This window comes from Schistocerca piceifrons, chromosome 2 (genome assembly GCF_021461385.2).
Source record: "Schistocerca piceifrons isolate TAMUIC-IGC-003096 chromosome 2, iqSchPice1.1, whole genome shotgun sequence".
NCBI lineage: Eukaryota > Metazoa > Arthropoda > Insecta > Orthoptera > Acrididae > Schistocerca > Schistocerca piceifrons.
Window position 1 is genome coordinate 239697973 of NC_060139.1, and position 16139 is coordinate 239714111.

At 38.0% G+C, this 16139-nt stretch overlaps 1 protein-coding gene across 1 annotated transcript in view; it reads left to right on the forward strand.

Annotated features, from left to right (window-relative positions):
• LOC124776792 (cryptochrome-1) overlaps window positions 1-15287 on the forward strand; it is a 100784-nt gene extending 85497 nt beyond the window's left edge. Inside the window, exons 10-11 of the mRNA XM_047251930.1 lie at window positions 2218-2374; window positions 13301-15287. Coding sequence (XP_047107886.1) covers window positions 2218-2374; window positions 13301-13426 — 283 coding nt within the window. The 3' untranslated portion in view covers window positions 13427-15287. The remainder of the gene's footprint in view (window positions 1-2217; window positions 2375-13300) is intronic.
• The last annotated feature ends 852 nt before the right edge of the window (window positions 15288-16139 follow it).

Below are 16139 nucleotides of genomic sequence, written 5' to 3' on the forward strand. Positions count from 1 at the left end.
ATATTACCAAACATCAGTTTGATAAGTCATAGAAGCAAAGTATTGACACAAATTATTTGCAGAATAATGAAAAAACTGATAGAAGCTGACTTCAGGAATTCTCAGTTGGGCTTCCAGAGAAATTTAGGAACACATGTGGCAATACCATTCTTCCATTATAATACAGTTCTGTTTTATCCATGGCTTCTTTTGTTTTACCTGTATCTCCTTTTGTTACCTTCCTTCCAGACAGTCTGGGTTTCACACTGAATGACTTGAAGAATATTTTGAAGTGTGTTTTACTTGCCACAGCAATTAGTTTAATGTCTATACTGTTTACAATGCAACAGTTTGTACATTGTTGTGGAAGGGCTATGGCAAAATGAAATGTAGTCCACTGGGATATATGTAAGTAAATGCAACTATTTCACCTTAAATCTAAATAAATGCAGCCATATTATCACGTTTTTGCCATTGACACTACTTAAGTCACAGTAAATATTCAAATATTCTTGTGCAGTTCTGGAGCTGATGTCATGCTGCTGTTGAAAGCATTTATGTAACTGGAAACGTTACCCGTCTGAAGATGGGTATGAATACCAAAAACCGCTTACGGTTCTAAAATAAAAGCATTTTAAAAGGTTTGTAGCTGATTGCATTATTCACCAACAGGCGTGGAGTTCACAGGATCCATTATGGATAAAATATCATTGATCATTAAGGTGTTTTAAAGCAGTAGCATCCTGAGCAGTAGCAATTGTCCGGATAAAATGAGTGCCAGTTTCATCGTTCAGCTGTTTTATAGTGCTTACAATTTCATCACTGATGCTGGTGACCTCTTTTTTATTGTTTATTGGGAGTACATCTGCATTTGATATAGTGATACTGCAGGTATCACACTTCCAATCCACAATAAAATTATATGTACATCACTGTGGTTAGCAGGAGTATAGATGTAGATATAGATCTACGTGCACTCATAGAAAGTCAAATTTTGTTTAACCAATTGAAACTCCAGGTAGGAATATCAACAATGTAGGAAAAGATAGGTTGATATTTACCCTAAAGATAACATACTAAGTTCCAGAGAGGTACAATTAAAAGGCACTTACACATCAGCTTTCAGCCATAGCCTTCATCAGACAAATAGAAACACACTCCATTCGTATAATGAAACCCACCATTCATTCAGTGAGACCCATTATTTCAGTGAACTGTGTGTGTTTCTCTTTTCCGACGCAGGCTGTGGTTGAAAGCTTAAGTGTGTCATTTAATTTTGCTTATCTGCAACTTAACATTTTATCTTTATGCTAAGTAGTAATCTATCTTTTCCTACATTGTTGTAAATTTTGTTTTATATTCTAAGCACATATCTCCACTGCTCACTGTTTTCACACATTTTCCACATAAGTTTCCATTGTAAATTACAATATTTCTAACCCAAGTATTTGGGGACAGCGCACTGTAAGGCTTGTCTCCATCTTCTGTGTTTCACAGTTTTGATTTACGTAGATCTTGGGATGTGTATCTCATCCTAAATCAAGCCAGTAATGTTATCTTTATTGTCTTTGTGTTGAGTAAAAGTGCTAAATCATCTTTGATACCTTCATCATGTGCAAATCCATGTTTTTTATTTTGAACTCATATTAACAGATATCTGCAGTTAACTTACATAATGCCTTTAATAGCATGCTTCTTGCAATGCCACAAATCTGAGGGTGATGTTTGTGGTAGATTGTCGTAATATGATGAACTCTCTGCACACGTAATGTCTTTGTCACAGTTTTTAGTTACCACTGTTTCTTTCAGTTATTTTTAATGTAACACGCTAAACATAATGGTTTCATTATGAGCGGAAAGTGTTACATGTTGAGCAGTTTTCTTAAGTCTTCTTGTATTTTAACACACTTGCAAACTACTTGTGGTGCCATTAAGATAATTTCCATATGCTATATAGTCACTAGGCAACTATGATCGTAACTACCAGTTAGTAAATACTCCTGGAACACATTCAGTATGTCTTAATTTGATGTTGTAGTACATAGAATATCATGCTGATTTTGTGATTTATAATTTATTTTTATTGTTGTTAATTGTATGTAGCACAAACATAATTTTTCTCCAATGAATTATATAAAATGGTGCACATTTTCTACTTCATCACTGCTAGCTACTTTGTATTAATATATTCTGTTAGTAAGCATTGATACTTTAGAACATTTATATTTTTCCTGATAGGCGTTACGTACCTGAACTACAAAACTATCCGGTAGAATATTTATATGAGCCGTGGAAAGCACCACTTGAGGTGCAAGAACGAGCTGGCTGTGTTATTGGAAAGGACTACCCAGAGAGGATTGTGGATCATCAAGATGTTTCCAGAAGGAATAAACAAGTTAGTACCATGCATGATTGTTGCTATATCCCACAATTTCTTGCTTTTGAGGTACTGAATGTGTAGTACTGTTATAATTTCAAATTGTAAGTTATCTGCAAGAAAGTAATTTTTTTCCCGTGTGTGACAGTCTAGGTGAATGCATTGGTCCTCTTCTGAACAAAATGTACAAAATTTACACTTTCCCATTCCCATTACAGTGGTACTGAGTCTGTAGACTTATCACCTGCATTCTTTTAGTTTCAGGCAGATACTAATTCTCTGCTTGGTTAATAATATAACCAAGTTAAGTCCACTGTTTAGCATTCATTTCTTTTTTGTGTCATGTATGGAGTACGTCCATGCTGCAGAAGTTTCTTTCTATCATCACTTGAAGGAATACAGCAGCCAGCCACTTTTTGTGCAGCTTTATTTTTGCCAATACATGTTTCAAACAGAAATAAAGCTATGCAAAATGTCTCTTGTTGTTGTATTTCTACAAGTAATTCAATCCACAGCCACAGATCTCACTCACTGTTAACGTGGATGAATTATTCTTTCTCTCTTTTTCTTATTTTCCCATGTAGTCATTGAAAAGTGAAAACAATTGGCTTCTGGTCATTTTTGGTATCAACAGGATAAAACTTCAGACATTGATAACATATCACTGTATTAATATGCAAACATATTAAAACAAAGAATATTTTCTTGGATTTGGCTTGAAGAAACTATTATGTCACTGCCTTTCTTTTCATTTCTCCTTATTTAGGAATGAAAGGCGTGAAAAGGCAAAGATTCATCCACGTTATCTAAGTTTTGTCTGTCACTGTCCAGCATCATCAGTGACCCACATTTAGGTGTGTTGTAAATAAAAAGTACTTCTTGCTTGAGTAGTGTTACTGGCATACGTACTTCTATTAGAGTGTAATGCAGTAGTTATGTTGCACTAAACTGTGTCAGTCCTGTCATCTTGTAGAATCGGGTGTACTCCTGGTGTTCCGTATCTTCTCAACACTATATTTTGATGTCGCCTATCATCATCCTCATAAGGTGTTTCCTGAGACTGGTTAATAAGCTGACCGGGTCCCATGTTTATGCCTGGACAGTGTCAGGGGTTCACTGTACCCTTCCGCTCACACACTATGGCCGTTTCTGGTGGTGGTATCCATCCCAAGTTTCCTTCTTACATTCGGGTCCATTGCAGCTGTTTGTCTTAGTGGCGGCTGTCCCAAGGCATTCGACATTAGGTCCACACCTGCCACACTCGTTCCTATAGCTATTGTAATGCTGTAGAGGTTTCTTATGCTGTTCAAGACTGCTGCGGCTATCTCTCATGGTTGAGTCATTCTCCTGCACTACTGAGTTCGATGGGCGCCTGCAAGGTGCACTTGAGCTGCTGTACGAGCTGCATGTTATGTCTGTGCATGATGCAGCAATCTCTCATGGCGATAGTGATTCTCTGGAGTTGTGTCCTGTGTCTGCTCACAGTTTGTGTGGTGCCTGTGGTTTCAGGGGGTTGATGTTGTTTCCTGTCTTGTCTGTGACGGCTGTGGCTGTCTCTTGAGGAGGTTGTTGCTGCCTACAAGTGAAGGGAACTTTCCTCCATTGTTTCTGTAGTAGTTCAAAAGCCGGATTCCACAACATACTGAGCTGGTATCTTGCTTTCCTGTTGATCAGGTTCTCTGCTATCTTGATTTCAATAGATTCATAAATGACACTATCAGGTCGGGTGTACTCCTGGTGTTCCGTATCTTCTCAACACTATATTTTGATGTCGCCTATCATCATCCTCATAAGGTGTTTCCTGAGACTGTCAGTTCAACCAGGGGCTCCAACTCATAGTCTCAGATTTGACTGAAATTCAGTACACTAATTCTACCATGTGTCGAACACTGGTGTACCAAGTATTAGTTTCCCCTGCCGATTAGTTCCAGAATTATGCCTTGTGAAAGAAGGCAGCGTGACCCAGAAATTGCAACCCGCATCTGGCAATCTATCTTCAGACCCAACTTCAGGTCTTAATAACTTTGGAACTATTCCACACAATCCAGTGAAATTTTTACAACCCATTAACATCCATTTAGAGAACACACTCCATGAATCAAAACACCAACAACATATTTCTGAGGGAAAATAAAAAATTCCAAAATGAGATTTAAAAAATGTAATACATTAAAAGGTACATATTGTAGGTACCCTCTATGCCAAATATAATTCACTTACAAAGGGTATATTTTTTTTTGTGGTAAGCTTAATGTGGCCTAAACACACACAGAACTCATAATGCTCATATCAGTCACAAAAACTGAGTTACATGCACATGAAAATACAAAAATTTGAAAAATTACCTGAAAAACATGGATTTTCGAAGTGTGGTAGCGCAAAAGGGACAAGTGATATCCAAGCCAAATTTCACACACTGCATAAGTAGACCTTAATGATAATATCTCAAAATTTCAGCATGTTATTGCAAGACATTTGTGTGCAACGGAAGTTGACAGATGTATTTGGTGATGTGGCCATTGTTTCACAACACAATTTTGCAAAAAACATATCATAAACTATTCTGCCTCTTCTTATCCTCTCCCACAACTGTTTGATTACTAAGCAACAACATATAGACAGATTAACAGAGCCTATAATTAATGTTTACTGCACCTTAATTGCTAAAAACCAGTCGATTGTGCTTCAAACAGAAGTTCTCCCCCACTTTAGCTGCCGTACTCTGTACATTGAGTGGCAAATTGTACTGTCTTCCTGACACTGTGGTAGGAGCTGGAACTGTCATAAGAATATGTTCAAAAGGAATCCAACACCTGTCTGCCAAACGTGGCCAATGAAATGATCTTGCTGGTCCTGCTGGTGCCATGAAGTTCACAAATACATCACCTTCTGCTTCACAGCACTCTGCAACACATCCTAAGTACCATTTGTCATCATAAACAGCAGTAATATATTAACCTGGTTGTATGTTGCTGCTTTTGCTTCTGAATCCTGAGTCTGACACACTGTGAAGACATATGTTGGGCATGAACCTATAGTTATAACCGGACAGTCTGCTCATCTGCACATTGTCAGAGTCCGTTGGAGAGAAGTGATGGTGGCTCCTTGTGCCTGCAACAGTTTTAACATGTTCTAGTCTGCTTTTTAGCAACTCTTCGAGTGATTTCACCTCATCTTTCAAACATAGAATGATTGTATGCCAGAGATATTTTTCTGTACCCAGGTAAATAATTGAAGAGGTGTTAGAATGTGACCTTCTGTAGGGTGCTGCAGACTAGCTCGTGATGACATGTGCTTAATGGTAGCACCAATACCATGACATACATTTTTACCATGACTTGTGAAAAAAATTCATTCTGTGTGAATCTGAAAATCATGGTAATGCTTGCATAAATTTTTGAGATTTTTACAATTTTTGTACTGACTAGCTGCCCCATCACTGAAGTATTTCGCAAACTGTATGTGAGGCAGCTTGTTTTTCACATATGCCATGACAGTGCGAATGTGGACATGAACTGCAATGACATCGTGAATTAAACAGTCACTAAAAATGCACAGGTTCATGACAGACACATCACCTGATTCACCTCTATAGTAAATCGCAAATGGCTGGAGAGTTGCTTGACTGTTGGCCCAATGATATCCTTGGATGGCATCGTGAACTATAAATACATAATTTTCAGAAAAGTCTAGTATTACTATAATTTCATCTTGTTTCAAATTTTCCTTACAATACTGGAGATAAGCCGATTGTGCTGTTGCTGTGAAGCTGTGTGTCGTCAGTTTGTCCATTTTTTTGACAACACATTTCAACAAAATATTCCACTTTACTTTGCTTTGTTTCAAGACTTGTGCGATCCAGGTGTGTCTATTGTTTATTAGAAACAAGTTCATCATCATCCATAATGAGTTCACCATACAGTTTTTTATTCATGTGTTCTGCAAGATTTGCCTTACCAGGACACTTTTCACACCTGTGTATCATGCACTGGTAGGAACTTATGTCACACACTAGCAACTTCATTGCACCTATTGTAATCCAGTTCAGAATCCTTTATAGCAACAAACATCAGCTTAGCATTTTGATGGGTCTCACATACACAAACATTGTGTGTGCCCCTTGCACTTACAGGCACAACCCATTTTGGCCGAAGACTGAAAAAAGATCAGAAACCTACTTTGGTATTGGGATACTTTTCCTTGAATTCTACATATAGTTCTGATATGTTGCATAGCAAGAGTCTTTTTTTGCATCTGGACACGTACATTTCCCATTTTCACCATTACATAGTCTTTTTTCCAGGCATTATTTGGCTGTAGTCATTATTTTCATAAAACTCCAACACTAGCACCTTTATTTCTGAACTCAATTGCTTACCCTAGCCTGGTGAAGTTGTGCAAGCACTCCTTGGGTTGCTTTTATTTTCCTAGCTTGCTTTACCATATATGTAGAAACAATTGAATTCCTTTGCAGTGTAGTCAATAGACCAGCTGGAAGGTGCAAGGAAAGAATAGCTACTTTTTTCTGGCGTGTGGATATGGCACATTTTTCTCTCAAATCTTGCACAATTTTGTCCAAATCAGAGCATTTCTGGCATAATTTCTGTTCCTTTGGGGCAGATAGTTCTTCCTCTTCCACCATTAGTTTGTCAGCAATTTTGTGTTTTAATTCCATTTGAGCTCCTTGTAGTTTTCTTCTACCATGGCTGGGCCTGTCTCTTTTCCCAAACTGACACTCTTCGTAACTGTCATGTAAATTATCAGAATATTCTTCATTTTTTAGCAGTGTAACACACCTGGAACATAACTTTTGTCCTGGTTTCATGTTAAGTCCCATGCACTGATTCACTTTCAATACTGTTTTTATATCAAATTCTCTGAAGCTACACTTCACTGTCTTCTTATGAATCCGAAACGGATCAAAACAACTTCTTTGTAGGAAAGAATACTTATCCAGAAACACTTTCATATGATAATAACAAACACTAAAGTTTCCTGGAACTGTACTTCTTGTGCCCACAGGGTGTATCCCAGATCTCCATAGCAACAAATCTTGGTCCGATTCATTCAGATCATACAGTGCAAAGGGAGTACCACATTTTGTTCCATATGTCGTTTTATGACATTCAGATGCTTGTGCTCTACCAATACTGCAACTTGTTTGAACAAAAGCATCACTAGTACACTCTTCTGCCTCCATATTGACTTTCCACAACAGTACTGACCAGTCTGAACTAGAACCTTAAAAACATGAGTAACCTGTAATTGTTGCTTGTTTCCTTTGTTGTTCCTGCCTAACAATGATTCATTCTGTCCCTGAAAACTATCATTGTTTAACTTTCTGTTGCCTGATGGTTCCCAACAATTGCTGCAGCTTTATCTGAAATAAGCTGTCTGCATCATCACTATTACTTACTAAATCGTGTTAAAAGAAACATAACCAAATACATCTCTGTCAACTTTTATTGTACACAAATGCCTTGCAATAAAAAAATTGAAATTTTGCAACATATTATATTATGGTCTACTTGTGCAGTATTTGAAATTTGGCTTGGATATCACTTGTCCATTTTGTGCTACCACACTTCGAAAATCCATGTTTTTCAGGTAATTTTTCAAATTTTTGTATTTTCGTGTGCATGTAACTCAGTTTGTGTGACTGATATGGCAAGATGAGTTCTGTGTATGTTTAGGCCACATTAAGCTTACCGCAAAAAAATTAATACCCTTTTTGAGTGAATTATATTTCGCATAGAGGGCACCTACAATATGTACCTTTTAACATATTACATTTTTTAAATCGCATTTTGGAATTTTTTATTTTCCCTCAGAAATATGTTGTTGGTGTTTTGATTCATGGAGTGTGTTCTCTAAATGGATGTTAGTGGGTTGTAAGAATTTCACTGGATTGTGTGGAATAGTTCCAAAGTTATTAAGACCTGAAGTTGGGTCTGAAGATAGATTGCCAGATGCGGGTTGCAATTTCCGGGTCACTCCACCTTCTTTTACAAGCCATAATTCTGGAACTAATTGGCAGGGGAACTTAAAATTTTGTACATGAGTGTTCCACACTTGGTAGCATTGGTGTGCTAAATTTCATCCAAATCTGAGACTATCAGCTGGAACATTTTCTCAAATTGGTTGAATTGACATGGAATGATCCTATCCCAAAATCTGAGAGTTTGAGCCAGGATCCTGGTTTTCTCATAATTCATGGTGGATCCAAATTTCAGGCAATGTTCTTCTATTGCTGATTTAGTGGCCTATCATAGCCTGGTATGTCTTTCATGTTTCTTAGATCTTATGTCAACTGTTCTTGTGGTTTGACCGATGGAAGACATATCCCATTCAGATGGTATATGATAGATACAAGTTTTCTAATCCCACATCACTCTTGACCAATCAGAGGATCGCCCTGATCTTGTTTGGCTGACGGAACACACTTTTATGTAATGTTTCTTCAGGATTTTGCTGATCTTAGCAGATATAGGCCCTGCTTACAGCAAAAAAGCTACCTTCCTAGTCCCTTCGTCTTATTCCTTTCCAGTTGTATCAGGTCATCTGATGAGATACAGCACTTGTTGGACCTCCCTGATTAATCATTGTCTGTGAGCTCTGCTGTGATGTTCTAACTCTGCTGTCAAGCTGTCTAGGTTGGACAGTGTTTTGGCTTGGTGTACAAATGTTTCAGCTCTCTATTTTTCTGTGCTGGTAATGACAGCTGTTGGCCTCTAGATATAAGTCAGTATGTGTCGGTTTCCTATACATACTGTAGCCTAACGTGTTGTCTGCCTACCACTTCACCGGACATCCAGGAGCAGGAGTTGACCATCATTTGCTAATACCATGGTGAACTTAAAGTTGGGATGTCTTGAGTTCATATGGTCCAGGAACTCATCCATACTTCTCCAGCCATGTGGCCAGATGATGAACGTATGATCAACATATCTGAAGAAACACATCAGCTAGTAGGGAGGAGTAGTAAGTGCCTCAAAGGGGCTATCCATTGACACTCCTCCAGTTTGCTCAAGAATTGGCCTCCACATTGGAGGTAGTTGATGTTGAAATATGCTTGAAAAGATCTAGCAGATCTCCGTCAAACCTCTCACTGATTAAATCGAGTGTGTCCTGAACTGATACCCTGGTGGAAAGAGACTCAGCATCATAGCTGACTATGATGTCTGTGTTCAAGATGTGTATATTTTTGAGATGTTCCACAAAGTCCGAGGAGTTGCGGGTGTAATGGATGCACTTTCACTCATATAGTGCTAACATCATCTGAAGATGGGTGGCTGTAGGGTATGTGGCTGCATTGATATTGCTTATAATCAGACAAAGCCATAAACCATCTTTGTGGACCTTGGGTAGTCCATATAGTGTGGGTGCCATATAGACTGGGTGTTACTGGTGTCTTAGCTTTCAAGTGCTTGACGACTTTCTCAGACAGTCTTGTTTCTTTAAGCAGAGCCTGGGTTTTCCTGTTCATTCTGTTTATGGGGTCATTTTCTAATGGACTGTATGCAGGTCCCTGCAAAAGTTGACACATCTAGTCAAGATCTGTCTTCAGCAGTATGACAGAGTTCCCCTTGTCCAAGGGTAAAACCACTGAGCTTTCATCTTCTTGCAACTCTTGAGGACCATCCTCTCACCTCTAGAGATGTTCGTTTTGGGCATCCTGTCTCTGGTTAGTGCCCTGCATGTCTCTGTCCGAATATATTTTGTAACAATTAATGTTAGTGTGCTAAACACTTGATCCATAGAGCTGTTGAAGCTGGAAACTGATAGGTCTCTAGGAGTGTCTGCAAAGTTGAAACTCTTTCCAAGTACTTTCAAGGTGACATTTTGTAATATGCGACCACTTAGATTTGCCACCTTGCAGGTATTGTATTTGTTACACTTATTTATGCATTCAAATTTCGCCAATTGTCAATCTGTGGTGTTGTATTTGATGCATGCTGCCAGTGACTGTGACATACAGTCCATCCTGCCCAAGTGGTAAGTTGTTTTCCAAGTCCAGATGTAGCTGTAGTAGCTCCCTGGAGGTGACATAGACTCTATGCCGCATATCATGGATCCATTCCCTTGCCAGAACCATACTGGCACAATGCTTAATCCTGTTAGCTACCTTAGATGTGATATGATGTTTAATTTTGGCAATACGAGCCTGATGTCTCTTTCTCTGCATCTGAATAGAAAGTGGAGCGAGCTCATCATCCTCTTTGCACTGTTGTAGCGTGCCCTGTAGCTTCATCTTCATGCACATTTCCTCCCCATAGGGTCTTGAGTTATATTTTCCTAGACTTTCCTGGCAATTCATTGTCATCTTGTAGAATCAGGTGTACTGCCAGTGTTCAGAGTCATTCGAACATGATAGTTAGACGTTATAACTCAGTGCATTCGTCAGGTGTCCTGAGCCTAGTTCACACACTGACCGGGTCCTATATCTATGCAAGGACTGTGTCTGGTGCTCACTGTGCCTTCTGTGCCCGCTATGGCCATTTGTGGCAGTGATATCCATTTCAAGGCATTCTGTCTTATGTCCATGCCTGTTGTGGCAGCCATCCAGTTGTGTTCCATATTAGGTCCACGCTCACCAGGCACATTCCTAGCACGATCATAATGCAGTAGACATTTATTATGCTGTTTGTGACCATTGCGGCTTTCTCGCTTGACTGCGTCATTCTCCTGCCCTGTGCCTGCGAGGTGCATTTTTTGCAGCATTGGGCTGCTGTAGGAGCTGCATATTATGTCCATGCATGCTGCAGCAACTTCTCAAGGTGGTGGCAACTGTGTCGATTTATCCTATGTCTGCTCGGAGGTTGTGTGGTGCCTGAGGTGTCAGGTGGTTGATGTTGTTCCCAAACTTGTCTGTGATTTCTGTGGCTGTCTCCTGATGAGGTAGTCACTGCCTGGTGGTTCCTAAGAGGTTTGATCTCATTAATTATGCCCCTGGTCATCTGAGGTCCATTACCGGTGAAGGGAACTTTCTTCCGTTGTTTTTATAGTAGTATTCCACACTGTACTGAGATGGTATGCTTCCCAGTTGTTCAGGTTCTGTGCCATCTTGATTTAAATAGATTTATTAATCTGGGGGTTTGAGCCAGGATCCTGACTTTTTTCATAATTCATGGTGTGTTCAAGTTCCAGACAATGTTTTGCTATTGCTGATTTAGTGGCCTATCGTAGCTTGGTATGGCTTTGGTGTTCCTTAGATCTTCTGTCAACTGTTCTTATGGAACCTAGTCACCTTGGCAACCAGTCTCATGAAATGCCTGGTGAAGACACTGAGTTACGACATCGAAATATGTTGAAAACATATGGAACGCTGGTGGATAACAGTGAATCACTTGGAAGGTCTAAGAAATTGTGTGTCTCAATCATACTTCCTTTTTGAGAAAATTATTGATGGCTCTTCACTTGTGCATATTCTTGATGCAGGTAGTAGTTTTGCGCATCTTAAACTCAGCTGTAGCTAACATGGCATCATGTTTTTATTATTTTTATTCTGAGGCACTGAACGGCTGTGAAACAGCACTTTCTTTTAATTGTTACAAGTTGTCTGAAAGTAGTATTTCCATGATATACACATTGATTCTGATATATGCATTTTCCTATCATTGCATATACTATATGTTTTTGTTTGTTTTGTGGATACATATAACTATGATGTCATAAAATAAGCTGCTTTTGGATAGTAGAATTTTTATCAGTCTTTCTCTCTGAAATACAGTGGACAGTTAACTCGTGTGCAGTGTTTCATCTATTATTCTGCCAGTGTGAAGTTGGATCCCTAGTAGACTTAGGTTTTCCATTTTTCCTGTGTTGTTCCGGGAACAGACTACAAGTTCCTTGTGCAGAGCTGTAAATGATTCCCAATCGTTTCATAAGTATGCACTATGCAAGTGGTCCATTTTGCAGTTTTAACTTCAGTGTGAGATTAGGTTTGGCCCAGACAACAGCAGGAGAGCACAACAGTTAGCCCACATCTCACTAACAATTCTTGAAAAATGTCAAAAAAACCAGTTATATCTAAATTCACTCTTCATTCAAAATTGTTTATGGAGCTCTGTTTAGTGGGTAAAATTATCTAGGTCGTTCAGTAAGCTTAAGGCACATACTCTGGGGATCCGTGCAACACTTCCATGCTTTCAACTACGAGACCTAACTTAATTGAAAGCATGGGAATGTTGCACGGAGCCCTAAAGGGACATGCCTAGAATGTACTGGAGAACCTAGAAATTTTTACCCACAGAAACAGAGCTCTGCAAACAGTTTTGAACAGAGAGTTAATTTAGCCATAACAGGTTTTTTTGATATTTTTTGAGGATTGCTAGTGTGACATGTGCAGACCTCCTGATGCCTGCATGCCAAGTTATCTACCTCGGGGAGCAGGCTACTGGTTCTTCTGCAAGATGGAGCTGCTATAAGCATCAAGGTGGAAAAATAAAGAAAAGAAAGTAAAATTTGAAGACAACATCCAACACACTGGGTTCACCTGCTGGGTGGAACTTACATCTATGTGTAATTTTTTGACCCAGTTTGTTAGTTGACACTCAGATTATGCATGGGTTTTTAATACTGAAACTGAAGGCTGTTTTGCAAGTTCTACTCCTTTTGATGAATGAGCTTTAGTAGCTGGATTATAAAAAATACCTATTGCTCTTTTTGTTCGTTTAATATTGACTGCAGATATCTGTGATGGCAGTAACTGAAATGGCATAGTAAATAAAGAAATTTATTAAGTGACATAGATGGTTTTATTCATAAAAAGTGTCCTGTAGTACACAAAAATTTAATGTACACAATGTAATCGTACAGGATCAATACACAATGTAATCATACAGGATCAAATAAAATTCAGTTCAGTTTTGACAGTCTTCATTATTGTGTTTTTGCAGAGACTTCGTGTCCATTAATATTTACTGTTCTCTCTTTAAATTTTAGTACATGCAGCAAGTTCGAGACATGCTCATGAAAGCTCCTCCACATTGTTGCCCATCTAATGAGGAGGAGACCAGGCAGTTCATGTGGTTGCCAGAAAGCTGCATGGAACATGTAATGCATGTTTAGTAAACTTTTACTGTAAGGAAAAGTTAATCAAAAATCTCCTTAGCATCTTAAAGTACCATTGTTCCTCGACAGAATTTCCTTTGTATGTGTATGTAGAAATAGCTTTAGAACCAAGTGGTCATTGCTGTAAGTTAAATTAAGTAAAGATGCACATTGTCTGTTCTGTCCAGTATGAACACATCCTTTTGTCATTGACAGTTGAATGCAGAGTTGTTACTGTTTATTCAAAGTTTTTTTGTAATGATTCCACAGTTTTGTCAATATATAATCAGTGGTATTAAATAATTTATAAGATTCGCAAACACAAGAAGGCGTAAAAAAAGTAGAAATACTGGTCAGTGAGAGATAACTGGGCTGAATCATACTGTGTACTTATTTTCTTGTTTTGACTTGAACTGTTACACCAAAGTTGCTTGAAAGCTATGATCTAGGGGATGTCCTTGGAAAGTAGCCTTTTGTCTGGAGGACGATTTAATATATTATTACTAAATGATGTTTTTGGTCTGTAAGCCAGCTTCATATTTAGTGGACAGCTGTATATATCTTCATTATTAACTAACACTAAGGGTCATTTAATAATTGAAGAATATTTCATCATATAAATGTATTAACACTGCAAAAACAGGCTAAGCACAACTTTATGTACTTTTATGTGCCACTCCATATAAACACCCTGAACATTCACACTTTTGCCAACACCATCTAAGCAATACCTTCAGATAATACGCACTTGCTTGGTCATTCAAAGTACAAACATTGGTAGACATGGATCTGTTCTTAGAAATTCACACACAAATCTGTACGTGCTGAACAATGATTATGTGCATTATTCATGAAGTCATTTATTATTTTACTGCTGCAGTTCACCTTTTCCTTGTCAGTCCAAAATGACAGTTGATAATACCATTTCTGCTTATCGTTCACATGTGTTCACCCATTTTTAATCATCAAGCACTAATTTCTGACATAAAACACTTTTGTAACACCATCACCATAGACAGTAACAAGTCTGCAGTATTGTGAAATACAATATCAAGTCTGCTATACGTGCTAGTGCATCTATCATTTTCCAGCTGCATAAAAGGCAATCACAAGTAACATTTCACAGTGGATGGCGCACTTAGCACTTAGCATAAAAGGCAATCACAAGTAACATTTCACAGTGGATGGCGCACTTAGCTTTACTGAGATTTTTGCCAAGCTTGTCCCATTTACTATAGGAACAGACCCATTGAATGAATAGCACAACACATGGTTTTACACTTAACTTAGCATGAAAAACAAAGGAATAGTAAAAACTTAACTGGAGCTCAAGGTCTGTTATGAAATACTCCTTACTTTTTGTATTACTTTCATATACTTACAAGAAATACAAACAATATCTCTTGTTTCTCCTCATACAGGATTTTGTGTGTCTTACTGTTTCCTCTCTTACTTGTATCATTCTTGCACATATTTCTCTCTCAGTTGCCTTTTTTTTGTAGTTCCTTTAAAAGAAAATCAGAGCTAAAAACTCAAAATTTGATATTTACCGCAGGATTCATGTAATCTCTCATGGTTTTTTCCTTGTGGATGACATTTATTAAATATTATCCCATATATATATATATATATGTAAGGCAAGGTCTGACAGAATGTAAATAATTTAGGAGTGAAGGTGACTAGTCTTGGGTTAGCTGAAGTATATTGAGTCATTGATGAAGATGCGGAAAAGAGAACAAAAACTTTGCCAGTTATTGGAGGAAACCCTTTGACGAGTTGGAGTTCATGCACACACGTGCATCCAAACCCCCCCCCCCCCACACACACACACACCTGTAGGCATGTGTGTGTGTGTGTGTGTGTGTGTGTGTGTGTGTGTGTGTGTGTGTGTGTGATTTTGCACTCAAGCTCATACTCCTAAATTATTTACATTGTTATCCCATTTATGTAAACAATAATGGGTCATAAAGTAGTGCAGTACGTCAAAGCCTATAAATATGTATACTGATATTAATCATCATGACATTTAGAATATCAGTTCATAAAAAAGGTAGAAGTCATAAATGCTAAATAGTAAATGTTACATACATAGTTACATGGATTTGTAGAAAAATGTTTCAATTACTAATGTAGTACATTATTGGATACCATCTATTAGATAGGGGTAAAAACTCAAATATTCTACATGTCTATCAGGTGTGTTTCCATGTATTTTGTTAATAATAGAATCACTGCTCCTTGTATGCTTAGATGTCATTATGTTCTTAGTTGATGTGCTTAACTTAGTCACAATGAAAGTAGTAGTTATAAAAATGTCTAAGAAAGAGACATAGAGCAATTAAATAGTTCACTGGATTTCTATGGAGTACTGTCAATTAAAATAAACTGTTTTCATGATGTTATGCTGCTTAATTATATGGAAATTGTTGGTAACAAAGATTGAGTATGTTATGTGGTGGTTAATATGCTGCATACACATCACTGTTGTTAAAAGCTAAAGAAACAACTTAATGCAGTTCTCCATATCTTCACATAATGTTCACATGAGCTGATGGTATAAGTAGTCTTCATGCATATAGGAAAGACTAAAAATATTTAGCAGATGAAAAAGAAGAGTGTTTGAATTGAGATTATGTAAACACCAAAATATATTGTAGGATTCTCTACAGTTAGTTTGTCTTTTGCAGTGTAGATTGTGAGGCAGAGATCTCTTGATGTCTTCTTTCACAGA